Consider the following 27,891-nt stretch of genomic DNA (forward strand, 5'->3'; position numbering starts at 1 on the left):
AACATGGTGTGTGTATTGTAACATTGTATGTCTGAATATTAACGAAGTAACATGGTGTGGAGTATTAACGGAGTAACATTGTGTGTCTGAGTATTAACGGAGTAACATTGTGTGTCTGAGTATTAACGGAGTAACATGGTGTGTCTGAGTATTAACGGAGTAACATTGTATGTCTGAATATTAACGAAGTAACATGGTGTGTCTGAGTATTAACGGAGTAACATTGTGTGTCTGAGTATTAACGGAGTAACATTGTGTGTCTGAGTATTAACGGAATAACATGGTGTGTCTGAGTATTAACGGAGTAACACTGTATGTCTGAGTATTAACGAAGTATCATTGTGTGTCTGAGTATTAACGAAGTATCATTGTATGTCTGAGTATTGACGGAGTAATATTGTATGAGTAACATTGTGTGTCTGAGTATTAACGGAGTAACATTGTATGTCTGAATATTAACGAAGTAACATGGTGTGTCTGAGTATTAACGGAGTAACATTGTGTGTCTGAGTATTAACGGAGTAACATTGTGTGTCTGAGTATTAACGGAGTAACATTGTGTGTCTGAGTATTAACGGAGTAACATTGTGTGTCTGAGTATTAACGGAGTAACATTGTATGTCTGAGTATTAACGGAGTAACATTGTGTGTCTGAGTATTAACGGAGTAATATTGTATGTTTGAGTATTAACGGAGTAACATGGTGTGTCTGAGTATTAACGGAGTAACATTGTATGTCTGAATATTAACGAAGTAACATGGTGTGTCTGAGTATTAACGGAGTAACATTGTGTGTTGTGTGTCTGAGTATTAACGAAGTAACATTGTGTGTCTGAGTATTAACGGAGTAACATTGTGTGTCTGAGTATTAACGGAGTAATATTGTATGTTTGAGTATTAACGGAGTAACATGGTGTGTCTGAGTATTAACGGAGTAACATTGTATGTCTGAATATTAACGAAGTAACATGGTGTGTGTAACATTGTGTGTCTGAGTATTAACGGAGTAACATTGTGTGTCTGAGTATTAACGGAGTAACATTGTGTGTCTGAGTGTCTGAGTATTAACGGAGTAACATTGTGTGTCTGAGTATTAACGGAGTAACATTGTGTGTCTGAGTATTAACGGAGTAACATTGTGTGTCTGAGTATTAACGGAGTAACATTGTGTGAGTATTAACGGAGTAACATTGTATGTCTGAGTATTAACGGAGTAACATTGTGTGTCTGAGTATTTAAGGAGTAACATTGTATGTCTGAGTATTAACGGAGTAACATTGTGTGTCTGAGGGGCTTCAAGTCGAACTTAAGTTAATAAACATCAAGGGGTTCTAGTTTGAAAGGAATTAGAATAATTTCGCAAAATAACTTGCTTCCTTTGAAATCGATGCATGAAACAACTCTGGTGTGCTTCTCTAATGACACAGGGTTTCCTAGAGCGTGCACTTGTTTGATAAGTGTATTTATATTCAATTTAGGTTGTCATACACACCTAGTACACGTAATTTTCAACGCCATACATTTGACAAGACTACGTGACTCGCATAAGTACCAGATATACTTTGTGGACCTAGGTTACAGAATGCATGTACACCTTCACAGTGGAGATTAATGACAATTCCAGAGCTGGTAATCTACATGTATGAGCTGACAAGTTCAATCAATCTAAAATTGTCTGTTAAGTGTTCAATATCCCATACCACATCATCGTGGACAGTTTTATTGTATTTTACCCTTCAAAACTCTAAATTAACCGACGTTTGCATTCGTATTTAATGAATTTTGTCCTACTGAAAATTTATTATTAGAGAGAATGACTGTCACTCTTAAACCGAATACTGGCCGATTGCATGAATCAATACAGTATCCATTTCATATGAGATTTAGGCAACGGAACAATAATGTAATGTTTCTATCGAATATACTATTTTACTTCAGTATTTAAGAAAGAGCAGAGATTTCCAAGTCGTCTTTAGCGCATATAGTCCATGGATATAACAGCCAAGCGGCACCTACTTTGATAGAAGCCAAGGCTCAGCGTAAGCTTCAAAAGAATTTTCGCGATTTGTAGGGAGCCGAGTCTTACTGGTTGACAGAGTGATATACTGAAACGGACTATAACCGCCCGTCCAACATCAGAGTCAAGAAAAGGTTTGTATACAAGCCAAATAGAGTGACTGACCGACTTTCACGAAACCTTGGCCTTGTAGGATAAGCAGTCTGGCGCGGAAATGTAATGTTAACATACTTTCTCTACGATTTTTTCAGGAAAGTAAAATACAGTCGACAATAGGATAACGTTAGCAAAACTAGCCATATTTGTGGGTCAGAAGACAGATTAAAAATAGAATTTTTCAGTCGCATACACTTCATGAATAAACAATATCCTAGATTCAGCCTACATTTATGTCCGGAATTTCATGTTTTATCAACTGTGGTCGATAGAATTAATTGATAGTCTTTGATTATTCAGAACCCTTCTGACAGGTATACGTTTTGACAGGAATGAAAAATGATATTGGTTATATGGCTAGCACATGTGGAGAAATTGGCTCGCTTGCAAAATAATGTCTAAGCAGTTTAATGGATGAGCATGTAAATTTACGCTTTTTGTTCAACATGGCTCTTGTTCAGTAGTATTCAGAATGAATTTGTCAGTTACATTTACATTGGAACTGCGTTAGACTCTATAACTTTACAAGCGCTCATTATGATAGCCCCTCTAATAACTTTTCAGTAGGAATATAATTTTTATTTGAACAAAAAAACGGTTGAACGGTGACAGCGGGTGCAGAATACCTATTTTTTTCGTCAAACTGTTCCTGCAAGTTATAAGCCTAGTTACCCCATTGCTGACCCTTTCAACTTTTGAGCACAAATGCATTATTTACGATTTCAAAGGTTTCTTCTTCGGTATTTTTTACAGGGTATGATATGTATATGCTGTTATTTACTAATAGCTTATTACATATATATACATAAGGGGGCATGGTTAAATGTAGTTGGTTTTACATCAATGTACAGTGTACGTATATATGGATGTATCATAGCGTTGTGTATTACGACATGCCAATTAAGTATGCATGTTTAGACACTTGACTGTGGACTGACCAATAACTTGTGTAGGTCGTGACCTTAGACAAGACTTGCTTTTTACCTGTAACCATACACTTCCATCCGAGATACACGCAGCGGCGGTTCATGTTACATTTATACTACACCTACGTCACAAAGGGAATTTATAGGAAACCTCTGCACCACAGTTGTAGGGTAAGTGTCTGTTGTATATAACTAATTCTAGTTATTTAGTAATTAGTTTCAATTTATTGTTTTTGGTCTGTTTAATTACATATTTCACTATGCAGTTACGTTCTGTAGCCCATGTAGCCTGTTATTAATTAAACAATCTACTAGTCCGTATTGTTCTGGTCCGGTAAAGTTTTTAGTAGTTCAGAGCTGTAACTATAACAGTTATTCAACATTTGTAATTATGTAATTTGCGCTATTTCGTAAGTTAACGTAAGTCTGTCATAAGAGTTATTTCCCTGGTTTAAACACGGTCAGGTCTGCAGTATACACAAGTATGTGTCGGAGAGAGTTTATTGTCTTTTTGTGTTTTGCACTGCATGGTTTTGTTTTTATTATCCATCATTGGAAATAAAATTGCCGTGAGAACCCACCCAGTGGTCCTTGTGTTCTTTTGCTAGAAACCAAGAACTGTAACAATTGTTTCCGGAATCTGAATATGAAAATATCGAGTCGGTTCTGTACATTACATACGGTTAAACTTGCCGTCCTGGGAGAAATAAAACTCCGTAATGTCACCCAGTCATCGAAAATGGTGATATCATGCCATTTGTAAGATGACGACGAAGATTATATAGCAGTTACCGCTTCGTATTTATGATTCTCGAAATTACAAACTGATTGCTTTTTATATCGATGCATACGGAACGGTGTCAGGTGTGATAACTGACCCGTGAAATATGGTTCTACATCATCTGGGCACAGGCACTCGAGGCCAGGATATTATTTTTTAAACATTGATTTTTGTTTTAGCACTCATGACTGACGTTATTTAAACGAAATATCAGCAGAATTCAAGTTTATGTACATTAAAAATACACAAGGCAAGAAACTCCAGATTTTAAAAAATCGACCCCTCGCTTGGAAACTGGCTCAAAAAAAGTAGTTATGAGAAATAAAACATGAGATTAACATCTCAATGTAATTATCTTTGACGGAAGTAACATGCCATTTCAAGGGCGGTCACTCCGACTTTTTGGGAGAGGAGTTCCGGATAGCACTATACCAGTGAACAGGTAAGAAAGGTTCCGATGTCATTACGCGCGTAACTTCAAAATAGATATTTTTATTTCTACAAATACATTTGCGGGGATGGAAAAATAATGGCTGGGCAGAAAAGTCCACATTTACTCGGATACAATATCATGGTGATTATACAGAATGCATCAACTTTCAATCAAGCTGGCGGTAATGAGAATTTTTTTTTCAAAAAAAAATAGAAAAAAATCATGCAGATAATGAAAAAAGGGCGCAATTTATGAAAAATATCTTGGGGGAATATATTAACTTAGAAATTGGAAATTAAATGATTTTTTCCATAGTGATTTTCTTTGCCATTATTTTTCCATCCCCGCAAATGTATTTGTAAGTTTACTTACCTGTTCACTGGTATAGTGCTATTCCTTTCCCAAAAATGACCGCCCTTGAAATGGCATGTTACTTCCGTCAAAGATAATTACATGGACGATAAAAACGGTTATTGAGATGTTTTGTGTATTGTGAATTTCTCGTTGCCTTTAATGTTATGCACCAAATAAAAGGTAAATATACACACGGATACATATTGTTTTACAAGGAACTTATCATAACTACTTTTTTTGAGCCAGTTTCCAAGCGAGGGTCGATTTTTTAAAATCTGAGTTGCTTGCCTTGTGTATTTTTAATGACCGTGGACCTCGGATGATATTTCGTTTAAATAACGTCAGTTATGAGTGCTAAAACAAAAATCAATGTTTAAAAAATAATATCCTGGCCTCGAGTGCCTGTGCATCTGGGTACTAAGATCTGACCATCAAGTATGATGTCCTGATGTTCTTGTATCATTAAGTATGATGATGATGATGATTGGATGATTGTTGTGATGATGAGGATGATGAATGCAGCAGTGTTGTATATCTGTAATGATTTACTTGTAACTGTATAATTGTCTACAATGTATTGGAAAATTAAAAAAATTACAAAAATTTTTTTGCCCCCCCCCCCCCCCCCCCCCCATCAGCCCCTGGGGTTCAGCAGAGGTTAATATGTGCATCTCATTAAATCTTAAACTGATAATTCTAACCAGGTTTGAATTGTTTCAAACAGAAAATAAATAATGTTCAAAGATGAAATTTCCTATATAAACTTGTAAATTTTACCCCCTCCGAAGTGGAAATACAAGTTTGGTACAGCATCTGTAGACCTTTCCATCTATGAATATTTTTGAAATTTCAGTCAATTTGACAACCCATTTTTGTCCGTCGCCCAACAGCCCTTGGGGTCAACCATGGTCCATTTCATTAAACCGTCATACCTAGGACTTGAGAAGATTTTTGAAGTTTCATTCCATTTGACCCTTTTTGGCCCCACCCCTCGTGCCCCTGGGGGTTGGGACCATATTATGCACAATTTTGGTGCACTTAAGCCATGGAAGATTTTTCGTAAAATTTCATTGAAATCGGTTCAGGAGTTTGAAAATGTTAAGTTTACGATGCATGACACACAAGGCTCAGATGACCGTAAAATATTGGACTTGTCTAATTAAGGTGTCAAGCTTCATCGCGGATCAAATACAAAATAGATCCACTTTCATTCAGTTTTAACTTTTATTTAAACAACTGTTGTACATGTGTATAATAATACAGTATATTGTGATGCCAGCATTGTATAACAAAGTGGATATATACAGGGTGTAACTGGACCTGATGATAAAAGCTAATTGTGTTATTGGGAGAACATTTCCTGATTGATTTAACTAGTGAATTAAGAGTCCCTTGTGTTTCTTACATACATCAGAATTTCAGTTATGTTTAGCTTTTGTTTTTCTTGAATACAACAGTTATTATCATTATCAACAGAATCATAATTTGACTGCTGTTCTGAATACCAAGGAAAAGAAAGTAGTCTTCAAAAGAAATTGAGACAAAGTAATTCAGAAAATAAAATTTACAAGAATGTGCAACAATTTAAAACCAAAAGCATATATTAATTTTTACATCTTCATAGAATTTGACAACTGGACAACAATACTTTTTTGTTTTTTGAAATTGAATTCTGTTTACCAAAAATATCAATGAAATCATTGAAAAAATATTTTCCTTAGCATTGCATACTTCCTTACATAACACTTACCACCAGCCAAATGTATGTGGTAGCACACTGGACTATTCAATGAAGTCAAATATTCATTTTTACATAGATAACACAACAGCATGGTTGTAAAACAAGTGTTGCTTAATTTTGAATATCAAAAGGGGGACATGATACAGCACTACTGGTGTTATAATGAAATGGTGTGTTCTGTTGGAAGTACGGTTCATAACAAATAGAACGGCAACATGCGACCTGGGAAAGATTGGAGTAATCACACACTATGTACATCAGTCATCAATGAAACACAATGGAGGTTTAGTGAAGGTTTGACAAGTACAAGATAACGGTTATTTATTACTCTGTCTGGTAACCAAAATGTACAGACCCTCTACCAAGATTTACTGATGGGTACCTTAGAAATATCGCACAGAAGCAAGGTGTAAAAAAAGTGTTACCAACAGAAGATCTAAGAATGGGTATGTCGGAAATATCACAACGAAGCAAGGTGTAAAATAATTCTGTTACCGACAACATAGTGTAAATAAGGTGTTTGGCAATTGATATGTTCAATGGAATCGGTTCAATGCGAAAGTCATGCATTAAAAAATAACCCATCATTTCTTTTTACCATCACCTTCTGCCTTCTTTCCAGTTGCAGTGATCAACTGTTTAGTATATGCTGGAAGTAGTTTTTAGTGTCGACTACTATTGGTAAAACCTTGCTAGTATACCACCTGCTTTCTAATGAAATTTTTGGCATTATATTTTGGAATATCTTAAAGATAATGTTCAGTGATGTTACAAATTAAAACTGAAAAAATTTCATTGTATTTAGCAATAGTTTAAGATTGAGTTAAGCACTAATGGAAAAGTTATGGTTCACCACTAAGAAAGTATGATATAATAATAAAGATGAATCACAATAATATTAATATTGCTTATGACATATTTGTGTAACAATCTGATACCAATGTATATAGCTACTCAACATTTACGGCTACATGGAATTTAATTGACTCGATAGAAATAGAGACCAGATACAATTAACATAAAAAACATAATGTAATTTACAAGATATACATAAGGTACAACTTAATAAGATTCAAAACAAAAGCACAAACCTAAAACATCTGGTTACATCACTAACAACAAGGAAGTCACGAGTATTATCAGAATCAATTTCAAAGAGTGGACTTTTTTTACCAGGTATGGGTTTAGTTTTTGTTATATTGTTACCTTTCCAAGGAATTACACACCAGGGCTGCGAGCTCCTCAAACATTGCACAGTATCTTGTGGGTTACAAGGTCTGAAGTTGACTGATAGGTAAGAAGGTCGTGATAGCAAATGGACATAAACACTGGTAGCGCAAGTCAGTTCTATAGAATTTGGATAAATATATTGGAATTGAAACTAGGTAAGATAAGAATATTTAAAAAAATAACTCATACAAATGACAAAGAAAAAAAAAACAAACAAACAAAAATGAAAACAAATGAATAACAATGAAAGTGAAAAGGGTAAATGCAGACCAAAAAGTCAAGACAATGTTCATAAAAGCAACAGACTTTCAGAGCAAAATGTACACCTATGAATACTGTTTTTAAAGTTTGATTGTTTCTGTATAATATAGAAGTGACAGTATTAAGTCAAATGTCATAGCCACAGAATTTGTCACACATATGATCCAATTAAAGTCATCACAATGATTTCATATTTCGAACTCTGGAAATGGTGTTATGGACTTGTGTCAATACAATGTAAATCAAGAGATTATCTGATCAAAAATTAGAAAGACTAGAGAGAATACTGTTATCTGATGAAATTAGAAAGACTTTTCAAGGCTCACCCTCTACCTAAAAATGCAGTTTATATAAAGTTTATAGAAAGAATACTGTTTTCTGATGTTTATGATATAAAGGTTAGAGGAACTGATGTATAGTATGTATTGTCTACTACGGACTTTTCTATACTAAACAACTAATTCCAACCTTGGGAAAGTTAAAATAAATTGGATGATAAAAGGTACTTGATCCTAAATAGATTTTCCATTTTTTATAAATTGTTTGAATTAAGATTGATAATTTATTACACCACAGCACAAGTTTACTTTGTATTTAAAAAGGGGAGCATCAAATGTTTATCACACACCTTTCTTTCTGATGTCAAAATACATGAGGTACACATGTTGTATCGAAAGTTAAAGCTTATAAAAGCAAACACAATTATAAAATGTTGTAACTGAACGGCTTGTCTGTACAGGTAGCACTTTGTATCAAGCTATTAAGTTTTCAAACATGCACAACATTGTTACAGGCACACAAGTATCAGATCCTTTAAGTTAAATTATGCAAAAACAGGATTTGCGATAAATGCTTAGAAAAAAGTTTTTACAATGGACAACAAGTTCTTTTGACATTGATAAATATAATGAATGTATCTCACAATATTTCTGCCTTGTTTTACAGCTATCAATAGTTTCCTTCTCGGCCAAAAATGAGTGTTACTTTCCAAAATTAAGCAAAATCAGAAATATTTTCCCCAAAAAAATATTATGAAGTACTACATTTTTTCAATCTATTTATGTACAGACTGCTTAAAAAACTGGGTAGAAAAACACACTGGCATGATGGAAATGTATGGCAATAAAACTGGTCTTAAAGTGTGTTATTGGTGGAATTAATTAAGACAGTGCAGTTTCAATGATACAATAATTGAAAGCTGAGTAAGATATGTACACAGAATCCTAGATGGTATGGTATTTGAGATACTCCTTGAGACGTAAAGGCATTAAGATGTGGTCGACAATGTTAGACGGGACGATTCTACGAATGGTCTGACGTGCCTGGTGCTGTAGACTGGCTACCTTGTTAGGAGTCCTGTAGAAACCTACACATCCGTCCCTGTCACTGTAACAAAAAATACAGGGTACAGAGTCCTGTCCTCAGGGAGATGTCATGTTACACACAGTTATGTTTACAGAATCTTTATAGTCTTAAATAAATTTAAGGTTGTAAAATTCTTCCTGTAGTATAATAAGCTTATAAAACAAAAAATATTAAGAAAACTGCACGAGTCTATGAATCCTATGAGTTATATAATGTAAAACTTCTGAAACAAAGGACTATCTATATCAATACAATACTTGTACAAAATTTATTTTAACAAATAAAATTCTTGGACATATACAAGCAGTTACATATGTTACAACATTTCTACTTGATGGCCAAACTATCTATATCTATACAGTTATCTATGGCGATATATCTATGGTAATTTACAAAGAATTACTAAACATGGCAACAGATGTTTCTTTTACCTATAAAAATATACAGCAATAAATCTTCCAACATAACATGTACCAATGATAAATCACTCGGAAACATTAATTTATAACAAATTTATATGATACATGTTGACATATATGAAATATCCACGGTACAAACCTCCCACTATAAACTAGTCACATGACTGTTCACTTTGCATATTCATGAAGCTGTGCTGGAAAGTTTTGGCTTTCCGCGCAGCTTGAGAGTCGATTGTGAACTGCAAAGACACGTCCTCTGTACATCGTGTACAGTCTATTTGACTTTTCCATTAAGATCACTTCTGCAGAACAAAATATGCACCAAACTAGTAAGCTTGGCCTATAGGCCAAGCATTGGTAATATAAGTGAATGAGGAAAACAAATATATCTGACAAAATGTTTCAGGTGCTGCATACAAGCTGTAACCAAATTATTACTGCAAGCATTAATTAAATTATTTCAAGGCCTCCAGATCTGTTTGCATAGAAATAAAAGTACATGAAAATATTAGGAATGATCTGACTTAGAAAAAAAAAAAATGTTGCAATGTCATCATCTTATCACAGATGGACATGATCAGCATACAAATCCTTTACATAGATCTTCATCAAATAACGAGTTTTGGTCAAAGCTGGAACCATGAAATAGAATATAAATTTCATAAATTATATATGTCTGAAAACCCATCTTTTTCAAAAATAGTTTATGATGTAACTATCCTGTTTTCCATGTTAATAAATTTCATGAATAATATGATTTTGAAAATCTATCTTTTCAAAAAAAAAATTTCTAGGTAACTATCCTGTTATCCATGTTTTAACATCCTATACATAATTTATTGTTATTAAAAAGTGTAATATGACCTAGTGGCGCTGAGATTGGCTGAAGGTTCCCTCATCACAGCATGGAAAATATATGTTGAAGATTTATGGTGGCAAATGTATTGTGACAACACTAAAAGAAAGAGGCAACAGGGGTACTGCAGAGTGTAAAACGTATGCCCATCCCATGCTGATGTAAATGAGAATCATTATGTTATTGAATCTCCATGAGAATACAAATATGGAAAAGAAATGATATGTAGATTTTATTTCATCAAAATGCCACTGAAAAAATACACTTTCTCATCATTATATCTCTTCTGACGCTATAACAATGCTAACCCACCAACCCAAAAAACATCCCCTCTCTAGGGTAATAACTTTATCAAACACTCTCGAATCAAAAATGCCATTCAGGAAAACACTATTTCATGTCATGGTTAAACTTCAGGGAATTGGATTGTTCTGTCAAATTTCAGTTCTACTTTATACAATATTTATGAAACTTAAGAGATGTTTTGTTTTACTATGCCAGAGGTTAAGTAAATTCTAAGACTCATTTCAATGTCTCGTATGAATAAAAATTCCTGTAAGATCCTTTAGGTACTTTTAAAATATATTTTTTTAAATTAAAGTTATCCAATGTTTATAATAAAACAATTCCACACAGTAATCAATTACAAATCAATATCTGAAGTTACGTTTATCAGCGTGGGTGACTTGGAACATCCAAAATCAAAGTAAATTGGTGTAGAATCATGAGACCAAGTCAGGACAAGAGTTCATAAAAAGTTTCCCTTCTTGTAGAGTACCCCAGTAGATACGTAAGCGATACTTCACTTAATCCATTTGAACCAAGTAAGACAACAATGTTTTATACCCAAGACCAGTAGAAGTAAGGCATTATCTACGAACAAGAATCTGTTATTTAGTATATACAAGACCAGTAGAAGTAAGGCATTATACAAGAATCTGTTATTTAGTATATACAAGACCAGTAGAAGTAAGGCATTATCTACGAACAAGAATCTGTTATTTAGTATATACAAGACCAGTAGAAGTAAGGCATTATCTACGAACAAGAATCTGTTATTTAGTATATACAAGACCAGTAGAAGTAAGGCATTATCTACGAACAAGAATCTGTTATTTAGTATATACAAGACCAGTAGAAGTAAGGCATTATCTACGAACAAGAATCTGTTATTTAGTATATACAACACTTCACAATACTCATACATTCTAGAGTTTGTTCTATTCAGCCAATAGTTTAATTAGTGAATTATGTTTTGGTTGAAAAGAAGATACTGTTGAAGATATAGTAGAAGCTATAAAAACCAAACAAATTCCACCCCCACTCCACTTTTACACCAGTGACATGTTTCAGAGATGACAAATATAGAATCAAACGTGTTCTACACTGGTCCTTACAATATACGTAAAAAATTATACAGTTTATATATTTCACAACCATGCAAAACAAGTTATTTCATCTTATACTAATCACCCTTATTGGCCTGACTATAAGTGTGCGAGGGGTCTTATTGTGGAAGGAAACTGGAGTACCCAGGGAAAACCCACATGGTTGGGCAAGTGACCCTTACATTTCAGGTCTGTTCCAGGAGTCAAACCCCGGACAGCTAGGTGAAAGGTGAGTGCGTTACCACTGCGCCACCCTATGATATACTTAAACATTTAGATACAGTAAATTATTAAGTGATAAAGAATGTCTCCACTTTGGTTTTACTGTTCCATATATACATTAGGTAGCATTAACAGTTTTCAAAAATATGTTTATTTTTGTGTAAGTTGCAGGGCAAATAATGATTTATCAGTTGTAATTTGCAAAGGGCAAAATAGTCTCGTTCCTATCCTACAAGTACATATACACAAATATTCCTAATATTAAACAGAAGAAATCATTTTCATTAAGAACTGAATTTTGATAGTAGTATGTCTTTTAATGAAGATCAGCTTGGTTAAAACTACTGAGACTTTGAGAAACCTGTAATTTTACACCTTTATCAGTCTGCAGTATAGCGTTACTCAAGTGTGAAAAGAGAGCGAAGAGTGATTTAATCAAAGTGCTTCAAACTCTTAATATTTAAATAAGAATTGCAAATAAAAGAAAGCAACTTCATTCTTTGAGAGCAGCAAGAAATTTTATGAAAGTTATCAATTTATTTCTACACATATAACAACCGTAGTCAGGAAGAGGTCGTCTCGGTGTAAAATGACAATTTTGTCCGCATTGATACCTAACCTACAGAAATTATACAATAGCACCAGACTGGAGAACAAAATCTGCTAGAGATCAAATAGCACTTTAAATTACAGGAAATTTATCTCCACATTTTATTCCAAGATTTCCTAAGGAATACTTTAGCTCTGTGGTTTTAAAGGAAGGTCAAGGAAATTCGTTCAAACAAATTTGATAACTATCCATCTCGGCTTACTTCATATCATTACCATTATTGCTCTAATGATTTTTAAAAAGAAACATTATTTTTTAACAAACAAGATGGGAGAGGTAAATGGATTAAGATATTCATAACCAATAACAGGTTTGGTACTGTATGCAAGGATTTTACAGTATTGAAAACACAAAGATTCTTGCCATGATAAAAGGCAGGAGCGTAGCTAGACACATAATATACTGTAAGTCATGAGGTTGCTTCTGTTTCAGGAACAAAATCTCTTAAATGCTTTACGATTGTTACGTATCTAGCGACTCCATCCTTTTTCCAAGACATAAACATGGGATTAAAGTGTCTTCCAAATTATTGGTGAATTTTGTAATACTATGTATGTCATATTATCTAGATTGAAGATTCCTTCATCATAGATATTCTGATTTAAAAGAGACTTCAAGTGAATAATTTCAACAAAGAAATATCAGCCAAATATCTAGTCATCAATTTACTGGTCACTTGAACGTTTGCATTATGGAAGACTCCTTCATTAATATCTTGCAACATTCATCATAATCGTATGAATGCTTTGAACTTATCATGCTTGAAACACAAAATTAATGATGTTTTGGAGTTGGATCATGCTCGAAAACCACACTTAATGAAGGTTTTTTGAACTTTCACCATGCTTGGATGACACTTTCAAATTTGAGTTTTCAATATCAATTGAAGACATCAGTATATCATAGTCTATTAACAAATCTGTGGAGACAGAGTCCTAGTCTGGAGTATTGATAGTAAAGTAGGCTGACCATTGTCTTCAATCTCTACAGAAATATCTCATACAAATAACTCATATTTACAAACATTTGATTTATGTATTTGAACCAGTAAAACATAATTACCATACTTGACAGAAATCATTTGATCAAAAAACCTCACCATTAACACTCACTTACTCTCACCACATTCCCCAGTACATCAATCAGATAAGAAATGGGATACCAACCCTACAGCGATGGTGTGTCCATTTGGAGAAAAACTACAACACAGGGTGTTGCTATGGTTAGCCACGGCCTTAGGGTTACTAGTATCTTGTAGGTCCCACACTCTCATGTACCTGGAGATACAATAACCTTTATTCAGCTACTGGTATGGATAAAAACCTTCTGATGTCAATTTAAACTTTTGCAGATGTTTCAAGATAAGAATTATTAGGTACAGAGGATTCCTCAAAACTAAGAAAAGGCAATCAACAAATTCTGTTGACAATTGGTTTCTAAACATGTATACCACTTGTTAGTTCAGTTGATGGCAGTGGAACAAATACTTTAATATAGCATTAATGATCCAAAAGATTAGGTTGTATAAATGTACAGGGAGTAAGAGATAGTCATCAGAGAGAAATTCATGTACAAACAAATCAAGGCTTCTGTCTAGATTGACTACATTGTTCAGGAAGCTGTTTATTGTATCTACTGATTATTCTATAATCTCATGCATCCAAATTCATCAATCATCTCCGTGAGAGGTCAGTAGTCACTTACCCATCATTACAGATTGTAACAAGATCAGATGTACTAATCACCTCCGTGAGAGGCCAGGAGTAACTTACCCATCATCACAGATTGTAACAAGATCAGATGTACTAATCACCTCCGTGAGAGGTCAGTAGTCACTTACCCATCATCACAGATTGTAACAAGATCAGATGTACTTAACAAGATCAGATGTACTAATCACCTCCGTGAGAGGTCAGTAGTCACTTACCCATCATCACAGATTGTAACAAGATCAGATGTACTAATCACCTCCGTGAGAGGTCAGTAGTCACTTACCCATCATCACAGATTGTAACAAGATCAGATGTACTAATCACCTCCGTGAGAGGTCAGTAGTCACTTACCCATCATCACAGATTGTAACAAGATCAGATGTACTTATCACCTCCGTGAGAGGCCAGTAGTCACTTACCCATCATCACAGATTGTAACAAGATCAGATGTACTAATCACCTCCGTGAGAGGTCAGTAGTCACTTACCCATCATCACAGATTGTAACAAGATCAGATGTTAACTTACCCATCATCACAGACTGTAACAAGATCAGATGTACTAATCACCTCCGTGAGAGGTCAGTAGTAACTTACCCATCATCACAGATTGTAACAAGATCAGATGTACTAATCACCTCCGTGAGAGGTCAGTAGTCACTTACCCATCATCACAGATTGTAACAAGATCAGATGTACTAATCACCTCCGTGAGAGGCCAGTAGTAACTTACCCATCATCACAGATTGTAACAAGATCAGATGTACTAATCACCTCCGTGAGAGGCCAGGAGTAACTTACCCATCATCACAGATTGTAACAAGATGTACTAACACCTCCGTGAGAGGTCACTTACCCATCATCACAGATTGTAACAAGATCAGATGTACTAATCACCTCCGTGAGAGGCCAGTAGTAACTTACCCATCATCACAGATTGTAACAAGATCAGATGTACTAATCACCTCCGTGAGAGGCCAGGAGTAACTTACCCATCATCACAGATTGTAACAAGGCCAGTAGTCACTTACCCATCATCACAGATTGTAACAAGATCAGATGTACTAATCACCTCCGTGAGAGGCCAGGAGTAACTTACCCATCATCACAGATCGTAACAAGATCAGATGTATTAATCACCTCCGTGAGAGGCCAGGAGTAACTTACCCATCATCACAGATGGTAGCCAGTTGTAGGCCATTCTTACAGAAACTTAAGTCCCTCACATAGTGTTCATTAGCACCACCAGCAAATATTGGACGGGGTTCTGGGAACATATGTCTGTAATAGTTGTTTAAAAACTGTGTTCAGTTACTTAGCAGTAGAATTACACTTGTTATCAAAAAACAATAGTAAGTGAAATGAATAAATCACAAGAAAGACTTTTAACAGCACTTTTATGAAAAAAGTTAAGAACACTTCGTAAGATTTTATCTATTAATTTCTTGATATTAAACTTATTGTATTAATGACACAATTCACCCTGCTGCCTTCAAACAGAAGAGAGTCTCTACAAACATGAGATCAATACAAAAACAAGCACTCCTTGTTAGTAATCATCTATAGTCAAATTCACCATTCAATTCATCACTGAAAGGTCTACACCACGAAAACAGTATTAAGTGATGATATACGTACTGTAGGAATATATGCCAGGAATATAAATGATTTCATACTAAAAAGTGCAGCGACTACTGTGTTAGAATACTTACCCCAGTTCAGATATAGCATCCCCAGTGTAGGGGTCCCAGATGATGACACGAGTGTCGTAGGAAGCTGTGGCTAAGAGGGCCCCATCAGGGGAGAAGTCACATGAACACACTTCATGGTAGTGACCCTGTAGCTGAATGTGTCTATTTCTGTCTGTCATGTCAAACAAGGCCACCTGAAATCATGTAATGTGAGGCTTGAATGGCTGTTTAAACACAAAGTGTGACATTATCCCCAATGACTCGCTGTTTAACAGGAAGACATACAATCATTCAATGTATATACCGGTAAAAAAATTCAAACTTGTTAATTTCAATAGTTTTGAGATTTCCCTCTAGAAACCTCATATATTTCATTTTTGCCTTTTTCCAAAGTTTAAAAAAAACATCCAAACAAAAACTTCTCCAAAGGCACCAAGTGATTGCTAGCTTGTACAAAGTTTCAGGCATTTCTTAATCTATTTCATAATAAATAATGAACTTTTGTATTTTTCAAAAATGGCAAAAAACAAGTTTTTCCAACTTATATTAATCACTCTTGTTGGCCCGGATAGAACCGTGCAAAGGGTCTTATTGTTGGAGGAAACTGGAGTACCTGGAGAAAGCCCATGTGGTCGAGCAGGTGACCCAAACCTTTTCACATCTATTACGGAAATCGAACCCTGAATGGCTAGGTGAAAAGTGAGTGCGTTTCCATTGCGCCACCCGACCACCCTTAAATGATTTTGTTGCCAGGCTGTGGGAACCATGAAATTTGTGATTTTGCCTATCTGTTTCTAATCTGCTTCTCAGTACCAAGAAGAAATGAGAACTTTACCACTAAAGGTACCACTAGAGCAATAGGATAAGTACACAAATGTTTCAGACAATTATCTTAAATGCTTTTGACAGTTCACTCCAGCAGCAAAATCTAGTTTCAGTTTTTTATCTTGAGCAGATCTGGCGTCATGCTCCATACAAGTGAAATTTGCAATTTAGCCTATCTGTTTCCATAGTAACAGAAAAAGTATTTAAATTGGTAACCTCTCAATATCAAAAGGCACTACTGAATTTCAAACTTTATAAATGTATGAAAATCAATATTATAGTTACCTTGATTAGAGTAGTTACCTTGATAAATGTATTAGTTACCTTGATAAATGTATTAGTTACCTTGATAAATGTATGATGATTAGAGTAGTTACCTTGATAAATGTATGATGATTAGAGTAGTTACCTTGATAAATGTATGAGCATTACATTGGTTAGTTAGAATAGTTTTGGAGCTCTGGTCCTGAAATGCCCATAACAGGCAGAGCCTAATTTAATATCCTTCCAAAAACATGTTTTCAGGATAATGCCAAAACTTTACCTATGAATTTTCCCCCAGGTATCAAGAAGACTAAAATTTTGATTAGGAATAATGGCGAATGAACATTTGGCAAGAACAGAAGGTGATTCGACCTTTAGCTGCAAAATGAAGGTTACTAAGCTTTTGACTAGAAATGAAGGTAACAAAAATTCTAAGCTCAAAATAACATCAATGAAACTGTAAGCCACCAGGTGAAAGGAATTTTAGCAAGAAAGAGACTAAACTTTTCTCCTGGAAATAAAACAGAGACCATAAGTAAATACTTACTGACTTGCTACTGCCTACACTGGCGATCATCTTACAGTCCGGAGACCATTTACATGAGTTTGCCACTGATGCTTTTCCTCGCAAAGTCTTCGTCATATTTCCATCATCATCGAGATCCCAAACTTTCAGTGTCCCATCACGAGAAGCAGAAACAAATAACAAGCTTCTGTCTGGGGCAAAGTCGATTTCCTTGATACAGTCTCGGTGATCAATCAGCTCCATTAACAGATTACCTACAACAGCAGATTCTGTCTTATTTCCGATGTCTTATTTCCAAGATTTTGTCTTATTTCTGAGATTCTGTCTTATTTCTGATGTTCTGACATATTTCTGATGTCTTATTTCTGAGATTCTGTCTTATTTCTGATGATCTGTCATATTTCTGATGTTCTGTCTTATTTCTGAGATTCTGTCTTATTTCTGATGTCTTATTTGTGAGATTCTGTCTTATTTGTGAGATTCTGTCTTATTTCCGATGTCTTATTTCCAAGATTTTGTCTTATTTCTGAGATTCTGTCTTATTTCTGATGATCTGTCATATTTCTGATGTCTTATTTCTGAGATTCTGTCTTATTTCTGATGTCTTATTTGTGAGATTCTGTCTTATTTGTGAGATTCTGTCTTATTTCCGATGTCTTATTTCCAAGATTTTGTCTTATTTCTGAGATTCTGTCTTATTTCTGATGTCTTATTTCTGAGGTTCTGTCATATTTCTGATGTCTTATTTCTGTGATTCTATCTTTCCGAGATTCTGTCTTATTTCTGATGTTCTGTCATATTTCTGCGATTCTATCTTTCTGAGATTCTGTCTTATTTCTGAGATTCTGTCTTGTTTCTGAGATTCTGTCTTATTTCTGCGATTCTATCTTTCCAAGATTCTGTCTTATTTCTGAGATTCTGTCATATTTCTGATGTTCTGTCTTATTTCTGATGTTCTGTCATATTTCTGATGTCTTATTTGTGAGATTCTGTCTTATTTGTGAGATTCTGTCTTATTTGTGAGATTCTGTCTTATTTCTGATGTCTTATTTGTGAGATTCTGTCTTATTTGTGAGATTCTGTCTTATTTCTGATGTTCTGTCTTATTTCTGAGATTCTGTCTTATTTCTGAGGTTCTGTCTTATTTCTGAGGTTCTGTCATATTTCTGATGTTCTGTCTTATTTCTGATGTTCTGTCTTATTTCTGATGTCTTATTTGTGAGATTCTGTCTTATTCAGATTCTGTCTTATTTCTGAGGTTCTGTCTTATTCAGATTCTGTCTTATTTCTGAGGTTCTGTCATATTCAGATTCTGTCTTATTTCTGAGGTTCTGTCATATTTCTGATGTTCTGTCTTATTTCTGATGATCTGTCTTATTTCTGATGTCTTATTTCTGAGATTCTGTCATATTTCTGATGTCTTATTTGTGAGATTCTGTCTTATTTCTGATGTCTTATTTGTGAGATTCTGTCTTATTTGTGATATTCTGTCTTATTCAGATTCTATCTTATTTGTGAGATTCTGTCTTATTTCTGATGTCTTATTTGTGAGATTCTGTCTTATTTGTGAGATTCTGTCTTATTTCTGATGATCTGTCATATTTCTGATGTCTTATTTGTGAGATTCTGTCTTATTTCTGATGTCTTATTTGTGAGATTCTGTCTTATTTGTGAGATTCTGTCTTATTTGTGAGATTCTGTCTTATTTCTGATGATCTGTCATATTTCTGATGTCTTATTTGTGAGATTCTGTCTTATTTCTAATGCCTTATTTGGGAGATTCTGTCTTATTTGTGAGATTCTGTCTTATTTGTGAGATTCTGTCTTATTTCTGATGTCTTATTTGTGAGATTCTGTCTTATTTGAGAGATTCTGTCTTATTTCTGATGACTTAGTCTTATTTGTGAGATTCTGTCTTATTTCTGATGTCTTATTTGTGAGATTCTGTCTTACTTGTGAGATTCTGTCTTATTTGTGATGTCTTATTTATGAGATTCTTTGTGAGATTCTGTCTTATTTGTGAGATTCTGTCTTATTTCTGAGGTTCTGTCTTATTTCTGAGGTTCTGCCTTATTTGTGAGATTCTCTCTTATTTGTGAAATTCTGTCTTATTTCTGATGTCTTATTTGTGAGATTCTGTCTTATTAAGATTCTGTCTTATTTCTGAGGTTCTGTCATATTTCTGATGTTCTGTCTTATTTCTGATGATCTGTCTTGTTTCTGATGTCTTATTTGTGAGATTCTGTCTTATTTGTGAGATTCTGTCATATTTCTGATGTCTTATTTGTGAGATTCTGTCTTATTTCTGATGTCTTATTTGTGAGATTCTGTCTTATTTGTGATATTCTGTCTTATTCAGATTCTATCTTATTTGTGAGATTCTGTCTTATTTCTGATGTCTTATTTCTGAGATTCTGTCTTATTTCTGAGGTTCTGTCTTATTTCTGATGTCTTATTTGTGAGATTCTGTCTTATTAAGATTCTGTCTTATTTCTGAGGTTCTGTCATATTTCTGATGTTCTGTCTTATTTCTGATGATCTGTCTTGTTTCTGATGTCTTATTTGTGAGATTCTGTCTTATTTGTGAGATTCTGTCATATTTCTGATGTCTTATTTGTGAGATTCTGTCTTATTTCTGATGTCTTATTTGTGAGATTCTGTCTTATTTGTGATATTCTGTCTTATTCAGATTCTATCTTATTTGTGAGATTCTGTCTTATTTCTGATGTCTTATTTCTGAGATTCTGTCTTATTTCTGAGGTTCTGTCTTATTTCTGATGTCTTATTTGTGAGATTCTGTCTTACTTCTGATGTCTTATTTGTGAGATTCTGTCTTATTTGTGAGATTCTGTCTTATTTCTGATGTCTTATTTGTGAGATTCTGTCTTATTTTTGAGATTCTGTCATATTTCTGAGATTCTGTCTTATTTCTGAGGTTCTGCCTTATTTCTGAGGTTCTGCCTTATTTCTGATGTCTTATTTGTGAGATTCTGTCTTATTTTTGAGATTCTGTCATATTTCTGAGGTTCTGCCTTATTTCTGAGGTTCTGCCTTATTTGTGAGATTCTGTCTTATTTGTGAGATTATGTCTTATTTCTGATGTCTTATTTGTGAGATTCTGTCTTATTTGTGAGATTCTGTCTTATTTCTGAGGTTCTGCCTTATATGTGAGATTCTGTCATATTTCTGATGTCTTATTTGTGAGATTCTGTCTTATTTCTGATGTCTTATTTGTGAGATTCTGTCATATTTCTGAGATTCTGTCTTATTTGTGAGATTCTGTCTTATTTCTGATGATCTGTCATATTTCTGATGTCTTATTTGTGAGATTCTGTCTTATTTCTGATGTCTTATTTGTGAGATTCTGTCATATTTCTGAGATTCTATCTTATTTGTGAGATTCTGTCTTATTTCTGATGTCTTATTTGTGAGATTCTGTCTTATTTGTGAGATTCTGTCTTATTTCTGATGTCTTATTTGTGAGATTCTGTCTTACTTGTGAGATTCTGTCTTATTTCTGATGTCTTATTTATGAGATTCTTTGTGAGATTCTGTCTTATTTGTGAGATTCTGTCTTATTTCTGAGGTTCTGTCTTATTTCTGAGGTTCTGCCTTATTTGTGAGATTCTGTCTTATTTCTGATGTCATATTTGTGAGATTCTCTCTTATTTGTGAAATTCTGTCTTATTTCTGATGTCTTATTTATGAGATTCTGTCTTATTAAGATTCTGTCTTATTTCTGAGGTTCTGTCATATTTCTGATGTTCTGTCTTATTTCTGATGATCTGTCTTGTTTCTGATGTCTTATTTGTGAGATTCTGTCATATTTCTGATGTCTTATTTGTGAGATTCTGTCTTATTTCTGATGTCTTATTTGTGAGATTCTGTCTTATTTGTGAGATTCTGTCTTATTTCTGAGGTTCTGTCATATTTCTGAGATTCTGTCTTATTTCTGATGTTCTGTCATATTTCTGAGATTCTGTCTTATTTGTGAGATTATGTCTTATTTCTGATGTCTTATTTGTGAGATTCTGTCTTATTTGTGAGATTCTGTCTTATTTCTGAGATTCTGTCTTATTTCTCAGAATCTGTCTTATTTCTGAGATTCTGTCTTATTTGTGAGATTATGTCTTATTTCTGATGTCTTATTTGTGAGATTCTGTCTTATTTGTGAGATTCTGTCTTATTTCTGAGGTTCTGTCATATTTCTGAGATTCTGTCTTATTTCTGATGTTCTGTCATATTTCTGAGATTCTGTCTTATTTCTGATGTTCTGTCATATTTCTGAGATTCTGTCTTATTTGTGAGATTATGTCTTATTTCTGAGATTCTGTCTTATTTCTGATGTCTTATTTGTGAGATTCTGTCTTATTTCTGATGTTCTGTCATATTTCTGCGATTCTATCTTTCTGAGATTCTGAGATTCTGTCTTATTTCTCAGAATCTGTCTTATTTCTCAGAATCTGTCTTATTTCTGAGATTCTGTCTTATTTCTCAGAATCTGTCTTACTTTCAGATTCTTTCAGCTATTTGTGACTCTAAATGAACGCTAAAGGAACGAGTCGGTGAGTTGTGACACTGAGGTACCTAGTCAGCTATTTGTACCTTAAATGCATTAATGCAATGTTTACTCTTGCTGTGAGAAGTTCTAGGTATTTTAATTTGCAAAACTAATGAAATTCTCACTCTAAATATACTTTTCAAATATACCATTCATCCTACCTGTGTTACAAACATCACCTGTAATACAGCACCAGGTATGACAACATTTCTACCTGTGTTACAAACATCACCTGTAATACAGCACCAGATGTGACAACATCCTACCTGTGTTACAAACATCACCTGTAATACAGCACCAGGTATGACAACATTTCTACCTGTTACAAACATCACTTGTAATACAGCACCAGATGTGACAACATCCTACCTGTGTTACAAACATCACCTGTAATACAGCACCAGGTATGACAACATTTCTACCTATTACAAACATCACTTGTAATACAGCACCAGATGTGACAACATCCTACCTGTGTTACAAACATCACCTGTAATACAGCACCAGATGTGACAACATCCTACCTGGGTTACAAACATCACCTGTAATACAGCACCAGGTATGACAACATTTCTACCTGTGTTACAAACATCACCTGTAATACAGCACCAGATGTGACAACATCCTACCTGTGTTACAAACATCACCTGTAATACAGCACCAGATGTGACAACATCCTACCTGTGTTACAAACATCACCTGTAATACAGCACCAGGTATGACAACATTCTACCTGTGTTACAAACATCACCTGTAATACAGCACCAGGTATGATATTCTACCTGTGTTACAAACATCACTTGTAATACAGCACCAGGTATGATATTCTACCTGTGTTACAAACATCACCTGTAATACAGCACCAGGTATGATATTCTACCTGTGTTACAAACATCACTTGTAATACAGCACCAGGTATGACAACAGCCTACCTGTGTTACAAACATCACCTGTAATACAGCACCAGGTATGATATTCTACCTGTGTTACAAACATCACTTGTAATACAGCACCAGGTGTGACAACATCCTACCTGTGTTACAAACATCACCTGTAATACAGCACCAGGTATGATATTCTACCTGTGTTACAAACATCACTTGTATTACAGCATCAGGTGTGACAACATCCTACCTGTGTTACAAACATCACCTGTAATACAGCACCAGGTATGATATTCTACCTGTGTTACAAACATCACTTGTAATACAGCACCAGGTGTGACAACATCCTACCTGTGTTACAAACATCACCTGTAATACAGCACCAGGTATGATATTCTACCTGTGTTACAAACATCACTTGTAATACAGCACCAGGTGTGACAACATCCTACCTGTGTCGCAGTCCCAGGTTTTAATCTTTCCATTCAGTAATCCTGTAGCTAGTATCATGACATCATCAAACTTGAATCGTTTCCACATGGTGTGATATCCACCCTTAGATGTCCCCGTACCAAAAGCCACAGCAGTGACAAACCCCCCACAGTCAATGGTACGTGTAACTCTTTTTCGTTTAAGGTGTTGGTTATCATCTTCCTCCTCCTTCATCAGCATCTGGATCAATCGTAGTGTGGTGAGCTGATCTCCATTGATCTCATTTACCCATCTCTGTCTCCTTTCATAGGAACTGTTGTATTCTTTAGCTTCTTCAGTCCTGTTCCAATACATCAGCATGAAACATAAGGCAGGGATATGTTACAGTAGAAACAGAGGCAGTTCAATCTAAAACATCTACATCAAATTTAGCTTTATTTCAATTACACATGTTTGAAGTGGATTCCTTTACTTTAGTTGCAGTAAAATTGAAGCACTAGTGAAATTTTAAATTATGAATTATCTGAAGCTCCAGTAAAATGTATAAATATAATTTCTTTGACTTACAGATGTCCTGTGTTTTTGTCCCAGGGAATAAGCTGTACTGTGCGGGAACCACAAGACCAGGCAAAGTACAAGTTGTCTGGGGCCCACGCACATGACCACGTCTCTTGGCCTGACCGTCCATACGACAGGCCCTGTGGTGTCACTAGAGGAGACAACTCATCACACGGCTTGATAATATCTGCAACAATCAATCAGGAAATTTTAGCTCAGGTCTTTATCATAACAAGAGGTCTATAAATAGTGATACTGATGATAGTAAGACTGAAGTGTAATGTTTTAAGCCTTTGGGAGTCAGCCAGTGTCAATATATACATACTATCAAAACTGTCGTCCTATACTGATAATTCGAACCAGTTATAGCCAATGGAAATATGAGATCCTGTGACCGTGAAATTCACAATTTTGGTAAAGCACCTCAAGATCCATGGAGGGCATTTGCTTCTACCATATCTGGGCCTTAAGAAGAAGATTTTTCAAATTAAGACATGATTTTATAAATTGCTCAGGTGAATGAGTGATCTCATATACATCATTTTGATTTTCTAAGTAGTTGCATCCCAGTTGCAATCTTTGACCTTTTATGACCTTTAGCCGTCATTGATGACATGTACAGCTAATGATCATAATTTTTTTTTCTATATTTGTAAAGTGTAAATCATAATAACATTGAATAACTCAGATGAGTACATCTAGAGACGGACATTACATACATGGATAAATGAAGTTATACAAACACAAGGCTTTCAAAGGATAACTTTGACCAATAATCACCACCAGCTTTCAAATCTATCTACGATATATATATATTATATATGGTGTAACTGAACTAATATAATGGATGTATGACATGTCTTGTACCATGGTTTTCCATAATTTTGTTAGTAGTAGGCTGTGTAGTGAAAGTAGGAGGCTGGCGAAGCAAGCCGACCCGAGCCGCAACGCGGCGAGGGTGGCCTGCCGTGTACGTGTAGTCGTGTACGTAACATTATTACAGAACTGGATTTGTGTAAGCAGCCAAATGATCAAAAAAGCCAGTCGAATTGGCCGGCAACCAGCTCTTATGGAAATCCCCTGTTGTACACAAACTTCTTTCTGCTACATTAGATTCAGGTTGTGTACCCCTATCAAATTACTAGATAACTGATTGTGTAAAACAAAGGTATTTCTTCAAACCTCTTCTATTTTTTTGGAGCTCACATCTTTTTCTATGAAACTACATGTTATAAAGTATATCTAGAATGATCAACAATGGGTCAGGTGGGTAGTTTTACCTGTGTGTAACCTGTACATATCTGATCTGTGTCTACATCTTTATAATTTCTGTTTTGAATTTTAAAACTGTATAATATGGTCAAACTTCCTTACTGCACATATCTAACCTGTAGTTCTGGTATTGATGTTTCAGATATTCTGAAGTAAATTCCTTCATATAGTACATACCCAGGTATTTGTTGCTAGACTTAAAATGATACAAAAATTATAGGGAATTTCCCATTTAAGTTTTGCTGTATACGTTCAGGAACAGTGTCCTTTATATTATCTACAATCATGTTTAAACTGGTACTGTTATATTAGCCAGAAAAAAATGTTGACTATGACAAAGGTCAATGACACTTGTCGTATAGTCACTATACATTTACACCAATGGCTACATATCTATTTTTCCAATTGTATATATACATGTTTGGTTGTGACCATTTGTGGATTAATGTTGAGGCATTATAAATAAAATATTGTCCAACAGACACACAAGTGTATATCAGCTTTCAATACTAAGTTAGAGTTGGACAGAATAGAGCCAGATAATGAATTCAACTGAATCATACAGTTGTTTTGTCCTCTAAGACTCGTCCGTGATGCTTAGGGCCTAAAACTATAAGATAACAATGCTTAAACAACGGTGGTTGATGTGAATTCTGTCACTTGTTTATAAGCTGGTCACGTGACTTTGTCATTTTAACTGGCATAATAAATCACTTCACAATGGAGTCTCATTATTTCACATGAAGGTCATGTTGTTTGCTTCGTGAATTTTACAAAAAACAGAAAATGTTAGATATTCCTGACTTCTCTTTTGTTTGGGGACATTTATTACATTTTTAGGTATTGGACTTGAAAAGGTCTGTTTTTCACTCTTAAACTAACAGACAAAAGAACTGCCTTCATGTAGCAACCTTTCTTACTACTTACTGTAATATACATACCACTCAGCCAGTCTCATTCTTTTAAAAGTAAGCCTAGAAAATCTGGGGTACCTGATTTGATTCCTAGCAGAGGCATTGGAATAATGACCTCAGTTACATTGGTACCCATATAGGGACTTGTAATAATACTAACCTCAGCATATATAACCAAGACATCTGCATCACCCTTGGGAATTCAAGCTGTGTTAATTTCCTTCTATCTACTGAAGACAAATTAACTATATTGGCAAAGTGAGGATTTGATACAGTATGTTTATGTCATAATCCCTTTACAAGTGACTGCTGTTGGTGTGGAATTGATTCTATCTTGAATTCCTAAATTATTTCATATTTGTACAAAAGTGTCAGTGATCTTGATACTTATAATGAGTAAATGGTATGACCACAATTGATATGAAGTCAATCTCTGAAAATCCTCTCACCAAACATACTGTAGCTACAGGCATACACATGCAAGACAAATCATTGCCTAAGCTTTGGGGCCTTAGATACTGTATGTTAAATAATTGCTAGAAATAATAATAATCATGTATTGTTTAAATGGTTTACAGTGGAGAACAAGTATTGCAACAGAGTGACCTCAACCTGTCTGTGTGTAACGTGTATTGACAGTTTTATACTCTTGAGTAAACAAAAGGCAGCCACTGATCGTTTTAGGCACACTCAGAAATAAATTGCCCTGTGTAAGTATTCCAGGTTAAGTTTATATGTTGTCAGAGACCTACATTGTACTGGTTTAATTTTATACTGGGTTAATCTATTATAGATTAAGGAAAGGGGATTTCCTCTAGGATTTCTGTTGGATTGCTGTCTGATCTCAAGAAGAACACTAGAACTACTAGATCTATAATAAATTAAATATATAATACATTGTGGTAAGCACAGATCCCAATGTCACTGTACTGCAACACCAGAGTTTACTTGAGGCACTGTCAGTTCTACTATGTCTAATTCAGTCTATACGTAATGCTGTCAGTGTTACCTGCTCTTATGATATACTACTAAAGATTAGGCTAGTTTGTGCGAGAAAATCGTTCACAAGAGCAGATAACTCTGCATTCGGAAAATATGATATATTATAATCGGATGATCGTGATGTGTAAATGTATTGGCCCGGATTTTGATCGACTTGTAAAAGGACTAAAAGAAATAAAGTCAGTTATTGATAAATATCTTACCGATGTCTTCTGCATCGACGTCGGAGAAACTGGAAGGAGCGTCGATATTTCTCATTTAACGAAATGATCAGCAGTTGTTTTTATTTCTATCGAGTGACCCGGCTAGAATGTTTACGTTGTGTTAGGACCTGTGCTCTCGTCTCTGGATGGCTGTGGCTCCAATCACGCCTAATTAAGTAAACATGTGGGATAAATCACTGTTATGTGCATAGATATCTTTGCAACAGCTATCCACAAATTAACCTTAAAGCGAACAACGTAAAAACAAGCTGGTCTTCTCTACGTCGTTC

General features: G+C 34.8%; 1 protein-coding gene across 2 annotated transcripts; it reads right to left on the reverse strand.

The window, feature by feature from the left end:
- Window positions 1-5,872: 5,872 nt before the first annotated feature.
- On the reverse strand, window positions 5,873-27,891 carry LOC132555410 (WD repeat and SOCS box-containing protein 1-like). 2 transcript variants are annotated; one of them, XR_009554434.1, is made up of 9 exons: window positions 27,602-27,891; window positions 24,220-24,397; window positions 23,673-23,992; window positions 17,797-18,029; window positions 16,182-16,354; window positions 15,637-15,750; window positions 13,926-14,036; window positions 9,823-9,985; window positions 9,211-9,285 (listed from the first exon to the last, which is right to left on the reverse strand). XR_009554434.1 is itself a non-coding variant. In XM_060219760.1 (8 exons), the coding sequence occupies exons 1-8, from the start codon at window positions 27,654-27,656 to the stop codon at window positions 9,123-9,125; spliced, it is 1,347 nt and encodes a 448-aa protein (XP_060075743.1). In that variant the 5' UTR covers window positions 27,657-27,890; the 3' UTR covers window positions 5,873-9,122. The 2 variants fall into 2 exon arrangements, 1 of the variants encoding a protein (XP_060075743.1); XM_060219760.1 differs by lacking the exon at window positions 9,823-9,985 and having other exon boundaries at window positions 5,873-9,285; window positions 27,602-27,890.

Source organism: Ylistrum balloti, unplaced genomic scaffold (genome assembly GCF_031769215.1).
Source record: "Ylistrum balloti isolate Yb309-2 unplaced genomic scaffold, AGI_CSIRO_Ybal_v1 Utg370484, whole genome shotgun sequence".
In the NCBI taxonomy this organism is placed as follows: Eukaryota; Metazoa; Mollusca; class Bivalvia; order Pectinida; family Pectinidae; genus Ylistrum; species Ylistrum balloti.